Source organism: Callorhinus ursinus, unplaced genomic scaffold (genome assembly GCF_003265705.2).
Source record: "Callorhinus ursinus isolate GAN/ISIS: 27379988/994484 unplaced genomic scaffold, GSC_fseal_2.0 scaffold35, whole genome shotgun sequence".
Classification (NCBI taxonomy): domain Eukaryota; kingdom Metazoa; phylum Chordata; class Mammalia; order Carnivora; family Otariidae; genus Callorhinus; species Callorhinus ursinus.
In genome coordinates, this window is record NW_027397097.1 from 3,102,990 (window position 1) to 3,125,861 (window position 22,872).

The following is a 22,872-nucleotide window of genomic DNA, read 5'->3' on the forward strand; positions in this document are numbered from 1 at the left end:
GCACCCCATGCCTCAGATCCTGTGGGACAGGGTCCCCACTGCAGGCAGAGCCTCAGTGGGACATGGAGTCCACGCCCCTGACTCTGGAGCCCCATCACAGCTCATCCTGGCTTACTGGGGCTTGTGCTGTGCCACCTAGAGTGAGGTGCAGGCTTTCTCTGGGCTCACTTCCTCAGCTGCGCTACGACAAGTTCAAATGAGATGGTCTCTAAGTGCGGGGATTGTTATGCTAAGATTTCACGGGTTCACCTGAGACGCCAGGAGTTTTAAAAGCCTGTGATTGTGAGAGTCCTTTGTTCTTCAGCCTGTGGCTCTCCAAGCTCCATAAAAAGCCAGTTTAAATCTCCTGTGGCCTCCACAACTCCTTCCCTGCCTCCTCACTAGATGCTCCCAGATTCTTGGGCAGGGTCCCATCTGTAGCTCATTGTGCTTCAGGAGTCAGAGCTGACAATAAATAACAATTAGGCTCCCTCATAACCTGAGGGTTCGAGGGTGGGATGTGTGTGGTCTGTGGCTCCGGGAGACCCGACTCTATGGACCTGCAGCCTGAGAGACCAAAGGTGCCAACCAGAGTTCCCAGAGCCACAAGAGGGACCCTATCAGCCCCACCATCCCTGATCTTTTCTCCCAGCTCAGGGGGCTGCTGCCCACCCTTACCACTCAGGTGAGTGGGGGCAGATCACATCATCCCACAGAGAACTAGAACCACTTTCAGGTAACAAGTCTGGCACCCCAGTTTTCAGGTGGGGAAACTGAATCTGGGGAGGGATTTGACCAAAGCCTCACAGAGAGCTGGCAGTAGGTGCAGACCATCTGTAGGATGTCTGATTAACGGTCAGTGCTCCTTGACCGAAAAGCATTTCCCCATTTGGCCTATTAAGTGGCACATGACATGCCACAAATTTGAACTGTGGAACTTGGAACTGGGGTATAGAAGGTCCCCTTACAAAGAAAACATATGCAGAAACAGAGGGCCTCTTAGGCTGCTCTCACCCTCTCACCAGGTCCCCAGCATGGATCCTCTCTGGGTTCCCCCTTCACCCCCCATGGGCTTGGATTTGGGATGTTTGACCCTGGGACCACCCTTGCCCTAACCCTGGGGTGCGGTGGGGGGGTCTCCATTGAGATATGAGGTGGGTGGGGCTATGATACTGACATCAGTCACCTGGAGCTCTTCCTGCTCTTTCCTACAACATGGGCATGGCCCAAGGAAACAGAAACTCTTCTTCTGCCCCCCTCCCTCTGCAGGTGTCCATTTCTCTTCCTGGAATCTCCTGGACCCTGGGGACCTGACCTACCCCACCCCCTCACCCCACAGCTCAGTTTGTTTAGAATTCTCCACCTCTCCCCGCAATCCATCCCCAACAGACTTATTTACCTTCCCCTACCTCTGTCATGGGCTGTGATTATCCTGATCCCAGCCAGGCCTCTGCCCCCAGCATGAGGCCCTCCCTGCTGTCCTGGGAGGACCACCTGGGATCCGCTCGATAGTAATGAGCAGGAGGGAAACTCTGGCTGCTGACTGCTGCCTCCAGTCCCGGCCTACCATATTGCACAACTCCAGGGGGCACAATTCACAGAGCTGGGAATACAATGTGAATAGTGTCCTGGAGTCCCTAGTCACTGCCTTGCTGGGCACCCTGATGGCTGGCAAAGGGAATTGGCAAGGTGGGACAGCTGGAGGTAGGGAAGGGACAGCCTGGAACAGTGGTAGGGAAGTGGTAGGGAAGGGACAGGGTGTCATCTGTCCTGCTGGAAGGAGGGACTCACTATCCTGTCAGACAGGAGTGGGGGTGGGGGGGTGGAGACAGGAAAGGCCTTTGGAGAAGGATTTGGGCTGGGCCCTGAGGAATGGGCAGGAGACACCATATGGACCTCCACTACAGATTCACTTTCACCTGGACTTCCCTCACCAACTAGGCAGGGGCTTCCAGGGGCGGGCCTGGGCCTCGTCGGCAAAGCGAGGTTGTTCTCCCTGGCTGCCAATTTCTAGGAGGAAAACAAGACCCAGGAAGGGGCAGTGGTGGTCCTGCTTGGACTGATAATGCACTGGCAATGGACCCGGAGTAGCATCCAAGTCTCCAGTCTATCTTGCATCTCACAACCCCCCGCCTTTTTTTTTTAAAGATCTTATTTATTTATTTGACACGGAGAGAGATCGCGAGAGAGGGAACACAAGCAGGGCGAGTGGGAGAGGGAGAAGCAGGCTTCACAGGCACCCCGCAACCCCTTCTTTCTTGGTTTGGAGCCCAGAAAAGGCTGATCCAAGAGGCCTCTTCCCACGCAGCCCCCTGCAAGTTCCCTGGGGGCGCGAGAGATGGCGACACAGAGCAGCGCGGCCCGGCGGGAGAAGCGGAGGCCCTCCGCCGCCTCAAGGGGTGGAGACCCGGGGGCGCGAGCCCGGGCTCTGACGTCGGGGGCGGGGCCGGCGGCCGTGACGCGCGGGGGCGGGGCTGCGCACCTTCCCGGCCAGGCCGGCGATTCATTCAAAAGGCGCGCAGCCTGCGCGGCCGCTCGGGCGCTCGCAGAGCCGGGCCCGGGGCTGCGCTTCTACCCTGGGGCCCTGCTGGGAGCTGCTGCGGGGCGGCCAGGTAAGGAGCGCGCGCGGGGCCTTAGCCTGGGGTGTGCTTCTCGCTGCCGGGGCTAGAGGGGTGCGGACCCGAGTGGCGCCCCCTGCCTCCCCGCGTCTCTGAGGAAGTTGGCCGGCGCGGCGGATGCCGCAGCCCCGGCCCCGAGCGCCCCCCCACCCCGCGCCCCCGCGTCCTGTCCCGGAGTCTTCCGCGCACCGGTCCCCACCCGTCTCTGAGAGCCATGCCCCGGGACCTGCGCGTCCTCCGGCCGCGACTCCAGGCCCGGCCGTGCGCGGTGGCGAAGCCGCGGCGGGACTTGCAGTTTGAGGAATCGGCGGGCCCCGGAGACGCCCCCGGCCCGGGAAACTTGGACCGAGACCAGGAACGGGTGCGGGACGGGACGGCGGCGGCGCGGGGTGGCCGGAGGGGGGGGCTCTGAACGGTGTCAGCCCGTGACTGTGGGTGACACGGCGCGTGAGGCGGCCCAGCCCGGGAGACCGTGTGGCCGGGACACTGAGCGGTGACGCCGGGGCCAAGCGGGAGACACAGAGGGGCTCTGTGTGTCTCCGACAGGCCGAGTGAGTGCGTGTGACTGTGTGAGAGAGACCCCAGGTCCCTGCGGGTGACCGTGACCCCAGCTTGCTGTGAGACCCGGGTCACAGTCTGTGTGTGGCCTGGGACATGACCAAGGCAGGGCCAGAGCGGCTCCCTAATGCGAGTGAGTGTGAAATAGAGGGAGAGGAACCCCAAGTGACTGTGAGGACCAGTCCCCAAATCCCTGGAGCCATAGTGTGCTTGTTGGGTCAGGTATTGTCAGTGTGAGTGTGTGTGTGTCCGTGTCCATCAGTCTGTGTGTACGGGCCTCAGGGGAATGAGTAAGAGGCGGAGAGAGGAGGGGCCTCAAACACCTGCCTGTAGATAGAGGGAGGGGGAGGAGAGGGTCTCTCCAGAACTGTCCCCAAGAGGGCACCTCTCAGCGTCTCAGTTTAGTCAGTGGGGAGGACCCAGAGTGACTTGCCCTGGAAGAGGGAGAGGGGGCCAAGCCTGGGTGGCATCTGGTGAGGTGACTGACATTTCTGGCAGCAGCTGGGGGGCCCTGAGGTAGCCTCAGGCTCCACCGCCCAAACACACACACTCACACACTGAGGTCCCAGACGCCTGGCAAAGCTTTGTGCCCAGTAACCTGTATTCTCACTGGCCCCAACTGGGCCTCAGTCTCCCCTTCTGCACACTGAGGTGTTGGGCTGTGAATGGACTGTGAATCATCACTTTGGGATCCTCTATTGTTTTTGGGTCAACTGCCTCTGTTCTCCCCTCCCTCCCTCCAGGCAGAAAGACTGCAGTGGGGGGTGGGGGCAGGCTGGCTGCTGGGGACACAGTGGCCCAGGGGCTGCTGGGGACAGGGATGGAAGTACAGCTCCTCAGACCAAGCCAGAATTCTGATCCATAGGCATTGACTTCTCTGGCCCCGGTCTCCTTCAGTTCCCTTTGTGCGGGGAGAGGGGGCACGGACTTGTTCCCTACGAGTGGTGTCTGATTTGGAGAGCTGGAGCAGGGCCCCTGCACCGTCTGGGCCAGACCCTATGAGGCTCCCATCTCCACAAGAGGGTCTGTTGGGTTCATGCAGAGTGGAATGGAAGTTGGGCTCTCTAGACCAGGTGGGGTGAGGGGATACCTGCTAAAGGATCTGGAAGTTCTGTTCTCCTCTGAAAATGTTGGTTGCATTCTGCATTGGGGCGAGGATAGAGGGACAGTGTCAGGTGCTGTGCTGAACACTTTATGGTGTACTCTTGCTGAATCCTCACAGTGGTTCTGAGATGTGACTATTTTTCAGAGAAGGAAGCCAAGGCTCGGAGAAGCAAAGGGACTTGCCCAAGGTCATGCAGAGTCAGGACAGTGCTAGGATTGGAATTCAGGTTTTCTGCCCCCAAAACCCTGTGAGATGCTTGGAGAGGGCCACCCACCTTTCTAATATCTGTTCATGGCTTATCTGGGCTTCTTCTCTCAAACCTGGGCTGACAAGCAAGGCCCTGTCAGAGTGTGCCTTTGTGAGTTCCTAGTGTGGTGTGTATTTGCACATGTCTGAAACATTGTGGGTGGATCGGTTATGTGGTCTTCCTGTTCCTCCTCCTCTTCCCTTCCCACAGGACTCACCCCTGGCCAGAGGCCACCAGAGAGGCCTGTCTACCGTCTTCTAGAGCCTGCAGCTGGTTTTGGGAGCATCCACAAAGCTACAGAGTGTCAGGAGTCAGCAGCACAGCCCAGGCGCAGGGTGCGGGGCGCAGGGCAGGGGGCAAGGATAGCTGAGAGTCCCAGTTGACCTTCACCACACTGGAGAGGCTCTGTTCCCCTATTCAGAGTTGCTCTAGGGGCACCTTCCCAAATCTCCCCACACGCTGTGGTTGGGGGCAGGCCGGGGGTGACCTTGAGCTTCTGCCCCACCCTCTCAGTCCTTCAGTCTCTCTGTTCTTCCCAGAGGCCCCTGCTAGTTCTGACCACTGCTGCCGCTTGGCCGAGAGCTAGAGCTGGGGGGTCAGGGTGTCCCTTGGTCCTCTATGGAATGACTGGAGCTTCGCTTCTTGGGGCTGATCAGAATAGCTATCTTGGTCTCCTGGGGCTGAGCCTGAGTTATTTCCATCCCCAGCAAACAGGGAAATAGCTCAGGGCCCAGGGAGGGGTTGGGAGAGGGGAAGGGTTAGCCTCCTCTTCGGGTCCTAGCCCTGATGGAAGCCCTCCCAGCCCTATCCTGTGCGCTGCCCAAGCTAGACCTTTCTGGGAACTTGGGCCTCCCAGGATGACAGTGGGCCCAGGCTGGGTTTCTACACATGGCCCCCGTTGGGACTCATCTGATAGTTGCCGGAGGGAGGTACCTGTGTCTGGCCAAGGAGGGGAGACTTTGAGGGGTAGTCAGCACTCTGCCCCTGCTTGTAGGGTCAGCCTCCTTTTCCAGAGCGAGTGAGCGAGACTGAGGTTTGAGAAGGGCCAAGACTTACCCAAGGGCCCCAGAACCCTCTTATTCTGGCTCTCACCCTTCAGACGGCCCCTTCCTACCTTCTGTGTTGCCACATGTCCCCCGGCAGCCTGCATGTGGCCCGAGACACACCTTCACAAAATCACGGCTCCCTCTTAGGTCCCGCTCTGGCCCAGACACCTGGGCTAGCCCCCTGCCTCCATTTCCAGTTCTTCCACGCCCTGTCAGAGCACCCTCCCTAGGGCCACTTACTTTTTTGCCTACACAATATAGCCCAGACTCCTCATCCTGGCCTCGACATTTCCTTCCAAGACCTTTTGACCTTTACATCTTCACCCTTATCTCTCCCTACCAGATGCCTCGGTTCGACTCTGCCTCTGCTTTTGCTGTCTCCTCTTTCTAGAACCCTCCTGGCCATTCAGGGCACAGCTTCCCCTCACCCAAGAAGCCCTCCTAGCCCAATGTTAGTTCCTCCTCTTTGTTGTGGTCCACCTGCCAGGTGTCCCCGCTCACCTTTGGGCATAGGCTCAGGTGTGGGGCACTCATGGGCACTGCATACCCAGCTGGGTAGGGCGGCCCCGGCCAGAAGCCTGCCCTCTCTTGCTGCCATATCTGTGCTGGCCAGGCCTCTTCCTGAGGAAGGGCAGCCACCGAGGGCCTACTGTGTGCTGGGATGCACAGGGAGGTTTGCACCCAGGGTCTCCGATGCTCCTGCATGTGTGCTGGGGGGTTGGAGGCGAAGACTCATGGCCATCTTTTTTGTAGGGGCACATCTGGTGCTTGCCATGGGCCCTCCTCAGACAAGACCCCTATTCTGGGCCAGTAGATTCCCTGCTGTGTGCCAGGCCCTGGGCTCAGGTCTCAACGGTACTGACAGAGGACTCCCCTTCCTTCCCAAGCTGTTCAGTGGGGAAGCTGAGACTCAGGGCAGAGGGGAGCAGACCTAGTTTGAGTCCCACAGCCATGATGCTGGAGTCTGGCACTCAAGATCTTGCCTTGCCCTGTCTCCAAGTGGAGGCAAGGGTTGTCTGACAATTCTGGCATCAGTTTCCACAGAAGGACCATGCTGGCTACCTGCCTTGGGAGGGGGAAGTGGTGGGGCTGTTCAGCGCCTGGCCTGGCTGGATAAGGCCAGACTCCTTCTGTATGGGGCTGGCCCTTCTGCCAGGTGGCGGGGAGGGGTTTTGCCTGAGATGAGCCAGCAAGGCCCATCTGGCCCCACCCCCATTCAGGATTGGGGGTGAGTGGGATGAGGTCTCTGGCCGAGCTCAGCACCCATTGCTTGCTGAGGCCCTGGGTGCTTGGGCCTGGTCCTAGTGCCACTGGCTGGGGTGGCAAGGAGGACAGGAGGGAGCCAGTGCTGCATCCCTACTGTGTGCCTAGCCCTGGGATTAGGACCCCTGAGGCTCGCACATCTTTAGCGTCATGTCCCGAGGGTCAGCAGTCTTCTCCAGGTACAGGCAGGGAAAGAAGGGCCCAGAGAGGAGAAGGGACTTGCAAGACCCTAGTGTCACTGGGATCCTAACCCCGGTCTGTCTGCCTGGAAGGCCAGAGCTCTTTCCTGGGCCACCCTGGGAAAGATGAGAGCTCTATAAATAAACTGCCCATGAGGCCATGAGCGTGTGCCCTGACTACTTGGCACAGAGAGAGGGATGGAGGGGCCTCTGCAGCCAGTTAGAAGCAGGGTCTGACTGTGTGGGTGGAGAGAGAAGGAAGGAGGGCTCCCAGAAGGAAGGACCTAAGCTTGGGTCTGTATATTGTGGTCACTGTGAGAAGGAGCAATGAGTGGAGGGAGGGGCCTGGCCCTGCTCTGTGCCCAGCTTCCTTTATACGCTTGCCTGCCTGCCTCCCTTCCTTCCTCCTGGGAGATCACAGGTGGCTGAAGGGGCCAGGAGGGGGGAGGGTCTGCCCAGACAGGGAGCCCGGGAAGGCTTCCTGTAGGAGGTGGCACCTGGGCTGAAGCCTGATTGTAAGAAGAGCCACTGTTCTCCTATGAACTCTGGATCCTCCAGCCAAGAGGTCAGCTGAACAAGCACAACTCTCCCAAATTACAGAGGAGGAAACTGCGGCTTAGGGATGTGGGGCTGGGTCCTGACTGTGGCTTCGGCTGGTAGGGGAGCACGTGGGCGCAGGCCGTACAGCAGCTGGGAAATGGGCCCCCAGGGCTATCCTGGGAGGCCAGGGCTCCTCTCCTCGTGCTGCTGGGACTGATGTTGGGTTCCCTAAAGCACCCTTGCTTGCTCCCCATGCCACTGGATGACCTTGCCTGGATGCTGCTTAATTCTGAGCTTGGCTTTTCCTCTGGCTCTCGTGGGCTGTGGTGGTGGGAACTGATACGCGGGGGAGGTTCATCAGGCCAGGCCCTGGTCAGCACTGTTTACAGTGGCTCCACTTATCCCCACAGCCCCTGGAGGCAGGGGCCAGAGCCCTTGTTTGCAGAGAGCCCTGAAGCTCAGGGAGGGGAAGTAACTTGCCCAAGCTTCCAGAGCTGCTAAGCGAGGAACCAGAGCTTGAACCCGGGAGTGACTGCTCCAGAGCCCAAACTTCCCGCCAGTGCTGACCCCTTTCCTCAGTGGCCATTGGTTAGGGCCGCCTGACCTGGGATTGCTGGGGAGAGGGGTCTCTTTCCCCAGCACCCGAGGTCTAGAGGAGCCGGAGGACAGGGCAGGCTGGGCCTGCGGTCTCCCCTCAGTCTCTTGAGAAGCCTCGCCCCGCTTGGGGTGATGGGGTCAGGCCTGCATGTTAGTGGTCAGTACCAGCTGTGCAGCTGGGGTCGGAGGCAAAGGTGGCTTCTCGGAGGAAGAGGTAACAGTAGCATGAGTGGGTGGGCAGTGGGGTGTCCTCCAGCCCTCCCAGGGCCCCTTACCATCCTGTCCTGGGGCCGGGGAGACAGCCCAGGGCTGGCCCAGGCTCCCTGCAGGAAGCCCCGGGGCACTGAGCAGTTGGCTGTTGGGCCGCAGCGGGGGCTGCCGGGGCCTGGCGTGTCTAGGACGAGGGCTGCCTGTCCCCACTCCTGGGTGGTAAACCTTGTCTCCTTTGAGACCAAGTTGTTAAAGGGTACTCCTTAGCCTCTCTGAGCCTCAGTTTCCTCATTTGTGAAACCTGGGACCCTATCTTTGAGGCCTGGAGTGGGAATGAGGCATGCAGTAAGTGAGGGGGTTTGGGGAGCCCCAGCTCTGCCCCAGAGATGACTGTGGTTTGGCACCCCCCAGCCCCAGCCCCAGCCAGGGAAGGGGCAGGCTTTGCATCTGTACCATACCAGACGGGGAGGAGCTGGGTCGGCCTAGTCTGGCCACCTCAGCCTTTTCTTTGCCTCAAGGGCCAATTAGCTCCCTCAGCCCCACCTGCCCACCTCACCTCCCTGAGCCCCTGAAAGTGCAGGCCGTGTGGTGGCCTGAAGTGAGGGCCAGAACCATGCTGAGCTCTCCCCCCGGGGGCGTGGGCAGGGAACAGCCGCTGTCTGGTGTGCCCCGGTGCAGGATTTGGGGTCCACAGGCGTGGGGTCCTTACCCAAGGGTTGTGGCCTGGGAAACCATGGCTGCCCAAGGCCAGGGTGGGAATGGGGCTTCCCTTCTGAGTGGCCCTGAGCTAGCCTCCGCACAGCTCCAGACCCCACCTGGCAGCAGCCTGAGGAGCTGGCCTCCACCCTGAGACCTCCTCTTCCCAGACTTCCCTGGGCTTCCTACTTCTCACAGCTGCCAGCGCCTTTTCCTGCAGGAGCTGGTGCAGACTAGGGCAGTACGTAGATGAGGATGGTTTCAGGGAAGCCCCAGAGGCCCCAGAGACCCCCGGGGACAGGGGGGGTGGGCAGCACCTCCTCCCCGGGGGCCCGCCTGGCTGCTTTGTAATAGCCTCTCCATGAACCGCTTCTGTGGGCCGCTAGCTCCCTAGCCTCTGCCGTCGAGCTGACAATCACTCGGAGAACATCCGCTACATGCCGGGGCCTAGACTAGGCTCCAGGTTAAGAGGGGTCAGGAGTGAGGGGGGAAGGAGAATCAGCCAGACCTAGGCTCTGTCCCTGCATCACCACTCCCTGGCTCTGTGACCCATACGAGTGATCGCCTGTGGCCTCAGTTTACTTGGGTGTGAAACCGGGATGCTCACCTCTTCTGTGAGGGTATAGAGCAACCCAGACAGACCCCAAGGGAATGAGAGTCAGTTGCCTTCCCTGCGAGGGTGGCAGATGGCGAAGAGGCAGGCCTAGCTGCCCTCACCACCGCCCACTGTGGACACTGCCCTACTTCAGCCCCAGTTGCCAGGGAACCACCGGGTTGCTTGCTAACCTGGATCTCCCTATTGATGGGCGGCCTTTGTCTTTCTGACTCGGCCACTGCCAAGGAAGGCCTGTGTCCAGATGTGTTTCCAGGCAACTCTAGCCTCTGGAGGCTACAGGGAGGTCCACAGGCCCTAGAGCCCCTGGCTGGGGAACAGAAGTACCTGCCTCCCACCCCCTGCTCCATGTGGGGCCCTGCCTCCCACCTCTGTCTCCCCAGTCCTGCCTCCTTGGCAGGTAGCCCAGGGAGCCCTCTGAGAGGCAAATTGTTCCATACCTCTCCCCGCCTCCTAACCCTTCTCCCGTAGGCCCCGAGGGCAGTGCAGGCTTCTCAGCTTGCATCCAAGTCTTGGTGTGACCTGGGCTCTGACCCCTACCTTTCCAGACCTCTCTCCCTTCGTACACCCTCCTTCCTCCCAGACCCTCACCGTGGCTAATCCAGCACCTGTGTGCCAGGCTCTGGGCCAAGCATTGCACGTAAACGGAGAAGAAGCTTGTATACCTTACACCTGCCTGTCAAGGGTGCCCTGTGCCCCGCTCTGTAATTTACACATGGGGAAACTGAGGTATGGCGCATGCTTATTGAGGGGTGACTCTGTGCCAGGCCCTGTGCTGAGTATTTAAGGTGAAGTCTCTTGGCCTCACCACAGCCCTCTGTCTTGGTGGGAGAGGGGGTGTCCACAGCCACAGAGCCAGTGAAGAGCAGAGCAAGGCAGGCTGATTGTCCCCCAGGTTAGCTCAGGTGTTCAGATCCAGTTTCAAACCCCCCTGCCTAACCCCAGCCTCTGGGCCCTCCTAGCCTTGGCAGGAGCTACATACACCCCTGATCCCTGTTCCGCATCCGCCCCCTAGCTATCCCCAGTTCACTATATACCTGTCCACTCACTGGAGCCAGGCCCTGTGCTGAGCACTGGGCATAGAGTTTGTTGGGGAAGAGGCTGGGTAAACAGGATGGTTACGTGCGGATGATGAATGCATAAGGGGGGCTTCCAGGAGGAAGTGGCTTTGAGCTGAGCTCTGAAGGAAGAGTAGGTGTTGGCAGGTGATGGGAAGGTTTTTCTGGGTGGAGGAAACAGCAGGTACCAGTGGCTCGGTGAGAGAGGCAAGTGTAGGGAGTGAAAGAAGCCCAGAATGGCTGGCGGGGGCGGGGGGGTGGTGGTGCAGGGGCCAGATCCCAATGTTAAGATACCTAGGCTGCACTTGGGGCAGGACTGGAGGCCAGGGGCCAAGGGCGAGGGGCGGTGGGTGACCTCTGGGAGGTGGGAGAGCTTTAGGATACTGTGGAGCTTCTGTGGGAGGCCAGGGTGAGCTTGGAGAGTGAGCCTGGAGAGGAGAGCCCCAGGCTGGGGCCTCATGACCCCACTGAGCTGCAGCTCTGGGAAGGGGAAGCTGCCCCCAGGGCTGGGTGGTGTCCCAGCTTCCCCTTTCTCTGAGGCCTCCAGGGCTGCACCTCCCTGGGGCTCCGCCGCCCTAGTCATGGCTTCCCGAGCTGGTTTTCTTCCAGGGAATTTCTGGGTCTGATTGTTCGGGCATTTTTGGAGGTGGGGGTGGACTGCCTGTGAGGAAGCCCCCACCCCCACCCCAGCCTGTCCTGCAGAGGCTTCCTGCTCCAGACACTGCTGGGGGAGGGTTTTGTGGTAAATGAGACAGACACCCTGCCCTTGCTGCTGTCGGGGTGGGGGTGGGGGTGGGGAGCAGCACGAAACACGTAAGCAAACAAATACTTAATTACAAACCTGGGCCTGAGGTGCAGAGGGAAAGAAGGGAGCCATGGGGGAGGAAATCACAGGACCGGCGTTAGGCTCATTACCTTCTGTAAACTCAGCGCAGTCTTGCCCTGGGAGAGAACTGTCCCCATCTTGCAGATGAGGATACTGAGACCCAGCAAGGTGAAGCAAGGGCTCAGGTCCCACAGGGAGTTGGTGGCAATGGGGACAGGCCCAGGCTAGGAGGCTCCCTGCTGTGGGCCTTGGTCGGCCTGCCTGTGACAGTCTTCTTCCTGGGGGCCCTCTGGAGACTTTGGAAGGTCACTGACTGCCTGGCCTTAGGACTAGGCAGAGGAGTAGGGGTGGAGACTTCACGGACACCCACCAGCCAAGGGGCTTTGATCTGAAGTTGCTTTTCAGTCAAGATTCCAAGATTCTAGGCTTAGATGCTGGAGGCCTTGTGGGGAAGGGGGCACAGAGGGCCGTCAGAACAGCAGGTGTGTGCACGGAGGGGCTTCTGGGTGGCCGGCATGGGCTGCCTGCCTGGACAGGTCCATCGGGGGGGGGGCTCCATCTGGCTGCAGGTGGGGGCTGGGGAGGGGGGCGGCTGTCAGCAGAGACTCTGGCAGCCAGACTGGAGTAAGTACCAGTTTGGGATAATTAGAAGGCACGTAATTAGAAGGCGTCAGGGCGCTAGGCGGCGGGTGTCTGTGAATGTGCCTGAGTGGGCCCTTGCTGGCTGGGAGTCTGGCCTTTGGACCCCCATTTTCCTTCTGGAAGTCTCGAGATCACAGCTCCCCATTTGCCTGGAGGTAAGCAGCTGCACAGCCCCTCCTGTGGGCTCGGGTCACCCAGTGGGGGCCAGGCAGGGCCAGAGGTGGCACTGGGGCCCGCTCCGCTGGAGCTGTTGTGCCTCTTTTCACCCCGGCCCCGGCCCCTGTGGGGCCAGCCTGAAGCCTCGGGGCTCGTGGTCAAGTCTGTGGGTTAGATCCTATGAAGAAGAATCTTCATGCGGAGAAGGGCTTGAGTGGGAGCTGGGCCTGGGGTAGGGGAAGGGCCACTTTGGGCCAGAAACTGGAAAGGAAGACTTGTAACCAAGTCAGAGGAGCGATGGGCCTGGGGGGGGGCGGGGTTGGGTCCGGGTATGCCGCCTGGTGGGCGCTGACTGCCAGGGTGGGGCCTTAATGCTGTGGCCCAACCTTCTCCTGTCCCGTTTTCCCCTGAGCTGGCCTTGGGCCCAGAGGCGCTGCCAGTGACCTGGAGAGTCCCTGGCTGTTGTGCCTGCAGCCCCTCCCCCTCCTCTGTGGTGTAATTCAAACCCCTGGCTGCCCGGCCGGGAGGGGATCAGTTTCCTCGGGCTCCTGGGAAGGCCAGGCTACCTGTAGGTCCGAGGGGCTTGCGTGGGGCCCGGGCTGGACTGCGTGCAGCGCTTCTCCCGCCGGGCTCGGCACTGGGCAGCAACGGGGCTCCAGGTGGGGTCCCCTCACTCTGCTGGGGGCCCTGGGCCGGGGGCTTGGCTGCCCCTTAGGGGTCGGAAGCTGTGTGGCCTGTGGCCGAGGCCCGACAAATCCAGCTGCTTTCCCCTTCCTGAGCCTGGAGGCAGGCTTCCTGGAAATACGTGACGGGGGCTCCCTCGTTCTGTCGCGGCCCCTTTCGTTGTCTAAACCGAATCCCCGATCCTACTCTTTCAAGCTGTGTACTGGCTAGAGGCTTCTCTCCAGAGGATGCCATACCCCGAGCCTGGGTGCTCAGCCTTTGGCCAGTGGCCGTCTGCACCCTCACCCTGCCTTATTGTTTGTTGGCACTCCCCACCATCTGGCAGGGGGACGTTCCCCGTTCATCTGTTGGCCAGTGGTCAACAGGGATGTGAGCTCCCTGAGGACAGGGACAGTGTCTGTGTTCTACTACTTGTGCTAAGGGCAGTAGTAGGTGACCAAGAGAGGACAGAAGGCTGAATGCTGGCCGCTAGGACAGCAGAAGGTCTGCTCCTGCCCCAGAGATGCAGTCAGACCCACCCCAGTGTTGGACACATCCGTCCACACCCTTCAGCGGAGAAGACCGCCGGGTGGGGAATGGGACACGTAGGGGGGCCAGGACTGTGACGGGGTGGGGTGGGGAGACATGCAGGAGCTTTGGGGAAAGGGAAATCTAGAGATGCTTCTGGAAAGAGAGGCCTTCGTGTTGGTCTTTGGTGGCTGGGGTAAAGGGCCTTCCTTGGAGCAGAAACCGCAAAAGTGAAGGCAGAAAAGCAGGAAAGGCCAGGGCCCACAAGGAGGTCCAAGGGGTGGGAGCCTGGGAGCTAGAGATGACGTGAGGGTCTGGGCATGAGAGGATGGCAGGCCCTCTCAGCCCAAACCCCCAGGAGTGCTGCTGCAGGCTTCCTTCCTCCCAGGCCCCCCTGCCCCTGTCCCAGTGCACCTGGCTATTTATGGAAGGGGAAGGAAGCCCTTCCTCCTCCGGGAAGCCCCCCAAACCTGGCAGAGCCCTCTGTTCCCCCCTCTGCTGCCCTGGGAGGCTAGCCCCAGCCAGCGCACCCCCACCTCTATGCAGGTTTGTGGGGAAAGAGGGAGTGTGGTGAGTCTAGGCCAAACTACCCCAGCTTAGCCTGCCCCACACCTTGCAAATTGCCATCTGGTCTTGTCCTGGAAGCAGTGCGGGGAGGGCAGACCACAGCTGCCTGCCTACTCCCACCTCCTGCTGAGCCTCTCCTCCTTCTTTCCCAGGGGCCTGAGGATGAAGCTGAGCCCGCCACATTGGCCCCTGTCCTGCCTTTTTGTGGTGAGTTGGGGATGGGATCCTGGTACAGAGCCCTGTACCCCAGCCCTCCGTGCTCAGGGACCCCATGCCAGGAGCCATGCCAGGGTTGATTACACAGCGTGGCAGGTGATGGGAGCCAGATCTGGGGCCTGAGGAGGGCCCCAGAGCCTCCTACGTGATATTCCCTCTGCCCTTCAGGGCAGCTGGCTTTACTCCGTGCCTGTTACCCCAAGCTGGGGCCAGACTGGAAAACAGGTTGCAGGGAGCATCTCCCCACAGCAGGAGGGATTCAGGGCAGGTAGTTCATTCTGGAATGTGGAGCAGAGGGAGCTCTCAGTGGAATGTGCCGGGGGCTGCAAATTGAGATCCCTTCCTTGGGATGTATCCCGCCCTGTGTGGGTGCAGGAGTGTGAACTGGCTGGCTTTGTGTGGAGAGGTCACGGAGGATGTGGTCCCAAAGACTCCTTTGAGGGCCCAGAATAGGAAGCACCAGCTGCAGACTTGGCCCCCAGGATGATGAACAGGGGCTGGCGAGGGGGGGGGGGGGAGGGCCACAGCAGCAGGAAGGGGGACAGTACTTGAGAAAGGAATTCGGAAGCCTTTCCTCTTTATCATTCTGGTTAGCTGGAATGGGTGTGACTCAGGGACCTGAGGGCTTGAGATCCTGATCTGGCTCTGTCTGGGGTTTTCCAGCACTTTCCAGAAAGGGATAGGGTTTTCTTTCTACCTAGGCCGCAGGCGATGCAGCAGGTATGGGACAGGCAGGTTTTTTGTTTGTTTTTTTAATTTTTTATTGTTATGTTAATCACCATACATTACATCATTCGTTTTGGATGTAGTGTTCCATGATTCATTGTGTATAACCCCCAGTGCTCCACGCAGAACGTGCCCTCTTTAATACCCATCACCAGGCTAACCCATCCCCCCACCCCCCTCCCCTCTAGAACCCTCAGTTTGTTTTTCAGAGTCCATTGTCTCTCATGGTTCGTCTCCCCCTCTGACTTACTCCCCTTCATTCTTCGCCTAGGACAGGCAGGTTTTATTTGCAGCATGAGGGAGGGAGGTTAGAGAGTGTCCCTGAAACCTGGAGGCTGGCCCCAGGTTGACCCCAGAGGTGCCGCACCCCAGCACTTTCTGCTCTCTCAGTGTGTCCTGCCCGCTGTTCTTCCAGCTGCTGCCTTGGCCTCTGGCCTCTCCACTGTCAACGACCTCGTGGCAGTGCCCACCTGGGAAGGAGCCCAACCTGGTGAGCTTGCCCTGCCCATCCGCCCTGTCCTAGGAAGACTGCTGAGGACCAGGGGCGCGTGCTCCCGACCTGGCTTCCCAGGGACCTGAGGCCTGGCTTTGTTCTCACCCTTTCCCTCCCACAGGACCTGGGGCAGGGCACATTGTGCAGGTCCTGTCCCCCCGGCACTTTCTCTGCTTCATGGGGCCCGGGCCCGTGCCAGGTGCACTCCCGCTGCAGCCCTCGAGGGAGGCTGGAGGCCCAGGCAGGCACAGCGACTCAAGACACACTATGTGGAGACTGCCAGCCTGGGTGAGCCATGGGGTGGGGCTTGAGGACTCGTGGCTAGCTGACTAGGACTTTGGGTCCTGGGGTCCCAGCCTCACCCACCCCCGAGCAGGCCTCAGTCTTCCCGTCTGCAAAATGGGATGGGTCAGGACCAGTGAGTGTGCCTGGCAGGAGCCTCTCTTAAGGATAGTTTTTGGGCCTCAGTGATGTCTCCTCTCCCTGCAGGTGGGTTGCCACTTCGGGGGTCCCCCATGTCCCCTGTCAGCCATGCTCCTGGACACCTCTGGGTACTCGCAGCTGCTCTGGTGAGTGAGCGATGGGGGCTAGGGCTGGTGAGGGTGTGTATAGGAGGGGATCCAGTGAGCTGGAGCCCAGGGACCCCCGCGGTGTCCATCTGGGACAGTGGGGCCCTCAACCCTGAGCCCAGGGAAGGGTATGCGCAGCCAGAGGGTGTCCGGCAGGATGTGATTGGTTGTCCCACTGGCAGTGTGTCTGCTCACGTTGTTTCTGAGTGGCAGAGACCATTTAGCAGGTGGCGGCCGCAGCTCGGGGGTCAGGGGCGCTGAGGGGCTCCCACCCTTCCTGTCTCCTGCCCTCATCCCCTCAGACACGTGCAGGTGCGTGTGAGCGCACACACCTCTCACTGTCGTCAGTCGCTTTCTGAGGCGGCTCCCACATGGACCCAGTCGTGGGGACGCGGCCGCCGGGGCCCAGGTGCCCAGGCATGTGCTTGTGAGCCGTCTGTTCACCCCAGAGTGAGGGGGATGGACCACGGGGCTCAGGGCCTGGCTGTCCGGAGGTCTGGGGAGGCCTTGCTCCGGCTGACTGATAAGATGACCCAAAACACGTGCTGGCGGGGAGCTGGCCGCTGCCTCCCGAGCACGGTGGAAAGTGGGCGGTAGGTGGCTCCCGCACCTTCGTGCCCCACACCCCCCTTAACTCAGGCCCTGGGCCTCTCTGCCTCCGTCTTTCCTCCATGCCTCCATCCTCGGCGGTGCTCAGAGCGGGGACGGCGGGCCCGACGTGGCGTGGAGGTAGCAGCAGGGGCCACCCGCGCTGGGGACACGCGGTGGCCTGGGAATGGCACCCGGGCCGACGGCCCCGAGGAGACGGCGGCCCAGTACGCGGTCATTGCCATCGTGCCTGTCTTCTGCCTCATGGGGCTGCTGGGCATCCTGGTGTGTAACCTGCTCAAGCGGAAGGGCTACCACTGCACGGCCCACAAGGAGGTCGGGCCCGGCCCTGGAGGTGGAGGCAGCGGTGAGGCCTGGCCTGGCGTCTGGGTGGGGAGGCCAGAGGGCACGGACCAGCCCAGCCCAGCCCAGCTTGGGGGCGGTGCTGCGCAAGGGAACCTGTTGGCCTATAGGGTCTGACGGGGAGGGGCCTGCAGAGGGCTAACCAGGAGGGCTTCCCGGAGGCGCAGCATGCGGGCTTGAGAGGAGACCCTACAGAGTGACACCGTGGAATGAGAGGTGAAGTGGCCTGAGGTGGTGACAGGGGCAGAGCAGAAGTCCAGTGGTTTCAGCATGATTCTCACCCTGGGGGAGGCCCTGCCTAGCTGTAGGGGCCCGGACTCCACGGGGGCTGCAGTTGTGTGTATGTGGTTCAAGGGTTGGAACGTTTTCTGGGAACTCAAGCTGACCTCTGACTTGAGCCACTGGCAGGGCAGTTGTGCTTGGCAGGCCCCACGAGGGGCTCGGGTTTCAGCTCCAGGCTGTGGTTTGAGTTAGGAGTCCTGGAACCAGAGGGAGAGATGTGTTCCTCGCAACCCTGCCCCAGGGCCCTGGGCCCCTTTTCTCCTCCGCACCACCCCCCCCCCGGGTCCCTTAAAGGCCGGTAGGGCCGGGGTCCCCAGTGTGCATACACAACCCAACGAGCCTTGTGGCCAAGTCAGGATTGAAATGGTGCTTCCCATGCCTGTGCCACAGGCTGCCTGGAGCTGGCCAGAGCCCTTCCCACCTCCTGACACTGCAGTCTAGAGGGGCCTGGAAGACGGCAGCTCAGGCCATTTTACCTGGGGCCGCACTTGTTATCGTAGCCTAGGTCTTCCTTTAACTGCTGGCTGCTGCCTGGGTGCAAGGTCTAGGAGCTGTTTGCTGCAGGCCTCGGATTGGTCACGTGGCTCATTCTCATGCTCTTGAGGTTTGGGCCCTCTAATGGCCCTCAGTTATGTGGACAGGGTGGTGTGCAGGGAAATGTGAGAAGCCTGGAATGGCAGAATTTGCCTGAGTTGTTGGGGGTTCTGGGCAGAAAGTCCACAGCTCCCTGAAGCTGTGGAGGGGAGACAACAGGCCCCAGAAAAGCCTGCCCCCTCTCAACTCTGCAGGGAGCAGTGATAATGAGCTGAGGCCTGGGGGGCCCCCAGTGCAGAAACACCCAGGCTTGCAGCACAATTCGTCGGGAGGCCTGGGGTGCCCTCTGCTGCCACATCTTGGGGGAGCTGTCAAGCCCGGAGTCTCCCCCAATGAACTCCCCCTCCCCCCCAGGGTCACAGTTCTCGCTTTTTTTCCACAGGGATCAACCCCGCCTACAGGGCTGAAGATGCCAACGAGGACACCATCGGGGTCCTGGTCCGCCTGATCACAGAGAAGAAAGGTGAGGGGAAGGTCTGACCCTATGGCCAAGCCCACGCGAGGACGGTCTCCTCCCAGAGCCTGAGGCAGCCATGGGGGTCAGAGTCCCACCCTGCTCTGCCCCTTTTCTTTTTGTTCTTGCCTGATGAGAGGTGGAGGGAAAGGTGCTAGGCCCCGGCTGGGGCGGGGGGTGGAGGGCATGGGGAGCCCGTCCCCCCCCGCCCCCGCCACCCCGGAGCTGGGTTCTGACGGCCGCTGCCCACAGAGAATGCTGCGGCCCTGGAGGAGCTGCTGAAGGAGTATCACAGCAAACAGCTGGTGCAGACCAGCCACAGGCCTGTGCCCAGGTGAGTGCGCAGGTGCCCCAAACCCATACAGAATCAGCCTGCTTCCTGGGGGAGTCACCACTCGGGTGTGTTCACGTTACCCTGAGTGCCCTTCGCTACCGCCTGGGACCCCCTGGCATGGGCCTGCCCTGGTGACCGTGCCCACCTGTGCCCTGTGCAGGCTGCCGCCAGGCCCCCCCAGCACGCCACACATCTGCCTGCATCGCCACCACCTCCACACCGTGCAGGGCCTGGCCTCGCTCTCCGGCTCCTGCTGCTCCCGCTGTAGCCAGAAGAAGTGGCCTGAGGTCCTGCTGTCCCCTGAGGCCGCAGCTGCTGCTGCCCCCACTCCCCGACTCCTGCCCAACCCGGCCAGGGCTCCCAAGGCGGGGGCCAAGGCAGGACGCCAGGGCGAGATCACCATCTTGTCTGTGGGCAGGTGAGATGGGCAGAGACGCAGGAGGGTCGGGGAGAGACATTATAGCCAGGGTCGGGGAGACGGGGCCCTATTTGAGCCCTGAACAGCCCGTTCAGGGATGGCCCCTCTCTGGGCAGAAGGGGGGTGGGGTGGTCAGGGAGACGTCAGGTCTTCCCAGCTCTGCTGTGTCTCACACGAGCCCTTGGGCCCCAGCGCATGGTCCTGGCCTCCATCACACCTTGGAGCCCTCAGGCCAAAGGACTGTTTGCCTACAACCTAGGGCTGGGGGTGGCTGGGGGCTCATCTGTGGGTAGGAGGATATAGGATGGGCTCAGGCTCTGACCCATGACCTTGGTGTAGGACCCTAGCAGGCGCTGCCCTTTCTATACCCAGGGTTCCCTCTTTAATGGGGGGATCATTGCACCACCACTCCTCACAGGTTCCGAGTGGCCCGAATTCCGGAGCAGCGGTCAAGTTCAGCAGCCTCTGAGGTGAAGACTATCACGGAGGCCGGGCCCTCGGGGGGTGACCTCCCTGATTCCCCACAACCCGGCCTCCCCACTGAGCAGCAGGCCCTGCTGGCAAGTGGTGGAAGCCATGCTAAGTGGCTGAAGCCCCCGGCAGAGAACAAGGCTGAGGTGAGGCCCAGAGCGGGGGGTGAGTATCTGTTGACACTTGGACCAACCCGGACTTGCGGATGGGGTAGGGTTGGAGGTACAGGGAGCCCTGGGTAGGGGCCGCTTTCCTGGAGCCCGGAAGCCCCCTGACTCAGCTCTGACCCCTCACTTCTGTCGCCCAGGAGAACCGCTATGTGGTCCGGCTAAGTGAGAGCAACCTGGTTATCTGATGGTCTGCCTCAGCTGAGGACACTGCGGCCCTGTCCTGGGAGGTTCTGAAGGCTTCCTGGAGGAGGCAGAGCTGCAGCTGGGCCCATAAGGATCAAGAAGCAACGGTCCAGCAGACAGAAGAGCAAAGGCCAAGGCCTGGAGGTGGGAGTGTCCGCCCCCGTGCAGAGGCCGGTGCTGGCGGGTGCTGCGTGCAGGAGCAGGTTGAGCGCCCCTCCCCTGCCCCTGTGCCTTGCCCTGATCCTAGGACCCTGCAGGATCCTCTGTACCAGGTGGCTAGGCCTTGGCAGTGCGGAGGGGCCCTCTGCCTGGCACCCCGGCCCCACACCTTGGTAATCTACTGCCCCCGCCCTCTGTGCAGGGCCCTAGCGTGGACCTCTCCCTCCTCTTCCAGTGGCCCCATGAAGGGAAGAGGCAACAAAAAGCCGTGGGCTGGAGACTGAGTTCCCTGGTTCTAACCGTGGGCAAGTCCCTGGCCATCACCTGGTTACCGTCCTTCTGACCGTGAAGTGGGGAGAGAAAGGTGTCTCGGGGCCCAGGGCTTCTCTGGTTCCTTGCAGGCTCTGGCCTGGGTCGTGTGCGGGGAGAGCTTGACTCCTTGCCACCCCTCCCATTAGTAGCTTTATCTATGGCCCCCTTTTTGCGGCTTCCAGGGCCTGTGCCTTCAGGCCCCCATGGGGCTGCCCATCCCTGGCTCTGCCTACGGAAGGGGCTTAATGCATGTATCTGCCCCCCTCCCTATTTTTATTGAAATTGGAACCACAGTCTCGACCTGGGTAGGGCTGTGATACAGGGTGCCAGCCTGCATAGCCACCCCAAGATCTCAGGAGCATTCAGGGAGAGGGGTGTGTGCGGGGCTGGAGAGGCACCTCTGGCCTCGGTGGTTTGTGTGTCCCTGTGGTGTTGGTGTCTGTCCCCCAGCTGGTCAGTGCGGGCGACTGCCCAGCCCAGCTCCTTTGTCCACTCTAGCCCAGTGACCTGGTTATTTATGTGGGGCCGTGCAGGCATGGGCCCCACTGCCATCCCCATTTCTCTTATTTATTGAAAATTTGCTGTTGTCCTGTCCTTGTCTACATTCCCATCCATTTATTGGATAATAAAAGGTGGGAAAGTGGTGTCATGAGGAGCTTCTTTCCCTGTGCCTCTTCCCAGGTTGTCCGTCCGTTCACCAAATACCTCTGTGTCAGGTACCGTGTGGGGGACAGGCCATCCCTCCCCTTGCAGGGCCGGCTCTGTAGCGGGCGGACATGGGGCAGAAGTGGGGAGGCCCCTCGCCTCACTGGGTTCTCACTGAAGCCCCTAGAAGCAGTGCTGTCCAATGGAAATACAGTACATACCATGTATGTAATTTAAAATTTCCTAATAGCCACATTTTAAATAGTATTAAAAAAAGATGAGAGTATCAATAATGTATTAAGCCAGTGTTTCTAAAATATTTTCATTTCAATATAAAGTCAGTAAAACATTATGAATGAGCCATTAATTTTTTTGCTTTGAAATCTGGTATTTTATACTTAAAGCACATCTTAATATGCACTAGCATATTGAAGGCTCCGTAGCCACATGTGGCTAGTGGCTCCTGTCTTGGACAGCACAGCTCTAGAGGACGTGGAGCCTGGAAGATGGATGGGTAAGTAAGATCCATCGGGGGCTGGAGAATGTGGGAAGGGGAGCATGGTCCCCAGAGAGGGCAGAGCATGTGCAGAGGCCCGGGGGCACCACAAGGAACTGGAGAAGCTGTAAGTGGAAGGGGACAGCTGTGGGGACTAGAGTGGGGGTGGGCACCAGAAAGGCAGCCCCACGCGCTCTTGGAAGCCCTTGGGCCAGGGATGGCAGGGGACCTCTTAAGGCATTTAGGAAGGAGAAAAGCAGGGCTGGTCAGCTTGCTCTTGGCCACGGTGTGGAGGAGGGAGCAGGAGTTCTGCAAGGAATCTGTTGCAGCTGTCCAGGCAAGAGATGGTGGAGGCTGGGCTGTGTGGGCGTGACGGGTGGGGGGAATCCAAGAGACTCCTCTAAGACGGAACTGCTAGGGCTTGGTAAAGGGATGTGGGTCAAAGGATTAGGGACAGCTGTGATACAGCCCCCACCGCATCTGGATGTGAAGGCCTGGCGTGCTCAAGACACCGATCTGGGCTACGAGAATATCTAGAAGCACTTAAGTAGGATTTGGACCAGGACTGGCCCAGGAGAGGGCTCCGGGCAGACCCTTTGGCGGTTCCAGGGGCACTGCCAAGAGGTGGGAAGGGGAGAGGTGTCCTGCAAAGCGAGGGAAGGAGAATGAAGGGCAGGGTAGGTCACAAGGCCAGGGGTCGCCACGGGGTCAGGACTGCTGCAGCCCCTGGTTAATGGACATGGAGACATGGCGAGAGCAGGACCAGGTCTGAGTGGAGTGAGCTCCTTGCAGAAGCCAGACTGTGCCAGGTAATAGCTGGTGGAGACTCAGGCTCCAGGGAGAGAAGATTTTTTAGTTAATTCTGGGTTCTCTGGGTATTTGGTGTATTTTTTAAAGATGGAAGGAGACATTTAGATGTTAATGGGAGAGTCCCAAAGAGAGGCTGAAGAACCAGCTACTGATGCTTGCGCGAGCCTGGGGAGGTGTGGAAGCCTGGGGGAGCTCTGGGCCTGCTGCAGCCGGGGGAGGGCGGCTGTCAGGCTGGGCCTACAAGAGGCCCAGCTCACTCTCTTGTCCTTGCTGCTCCCGCTGTAGCCAGAAGCGGCCCGAGGTGCTGCTGTCCCCGGAGGCCACAGCTGCTGCTGCCCCCGCCACCCAACTCCCGCCCAACCCGGCCAGGGCTCCCCAAGGCTCCCCCAAGGCTGGGGTCATGGCAGGACGCCAGGGTGAGAGGACCATCTTGTCCGTGGGCGGAGGCCTTCCTCCTGTATGGAAGCCATGGGCAGGGGTCTGGCGCAGCAGCAGCAC

The 22,872-nt window shown here is 60.5% G+C and overlaps 1 protein-coding gene across 5 annotated transcripts; it reads left to right on the top strand.

The window, feature by feature from the left end:
- Positions 1–2,479: 2,479 nt before the first annotated feature.
- Positions 2,480–21,420, top strand: RELT (RELT TNF receptor). Of its 5 annotated transcripts, none has more exons than XM_025894118.2 (11): positions 2,480–2,591; positions 14,244–14,298; positions 15,449–15,523; positions 15,648–15,814; positions 16,016–16,095; positions 16,793–17,050; positions 18,305–18,385; positions 18,629–18,710; positions 18,871–19,128; positions 19,547–19,745; positions 19,907–21,420. In XM_025894118.2, exons 2-11 carry the CDS (start codon positions 14,254–14,256, stop codon positions 19,952–19,954), a joined length of 1,293 nt encoding a protein of 430 aa, XP_025749903.2. In that variant the 5' UTR covers positions 2,480–2,591; positions 14,244–14,253; the 3' UTR covers positions 19,955–21,420. The 5 variants fall into 5 exon arrangements, with proteins under 5 accessions (XP_025749903.2, XP_025749904.2, XP_073735771.1 ...); XM_025894119.2 differs by lacking the exon at positions 2,480–2,591 and adding an exon at positions 2,904–2,958; XM_073879668.1 differs by lacking the exon at positions 2,480–2,591 and adding an exon at positions 12,144–12,332.
- Positions 21,421–22,872: the final 1,452 nt, after the last annotated feature.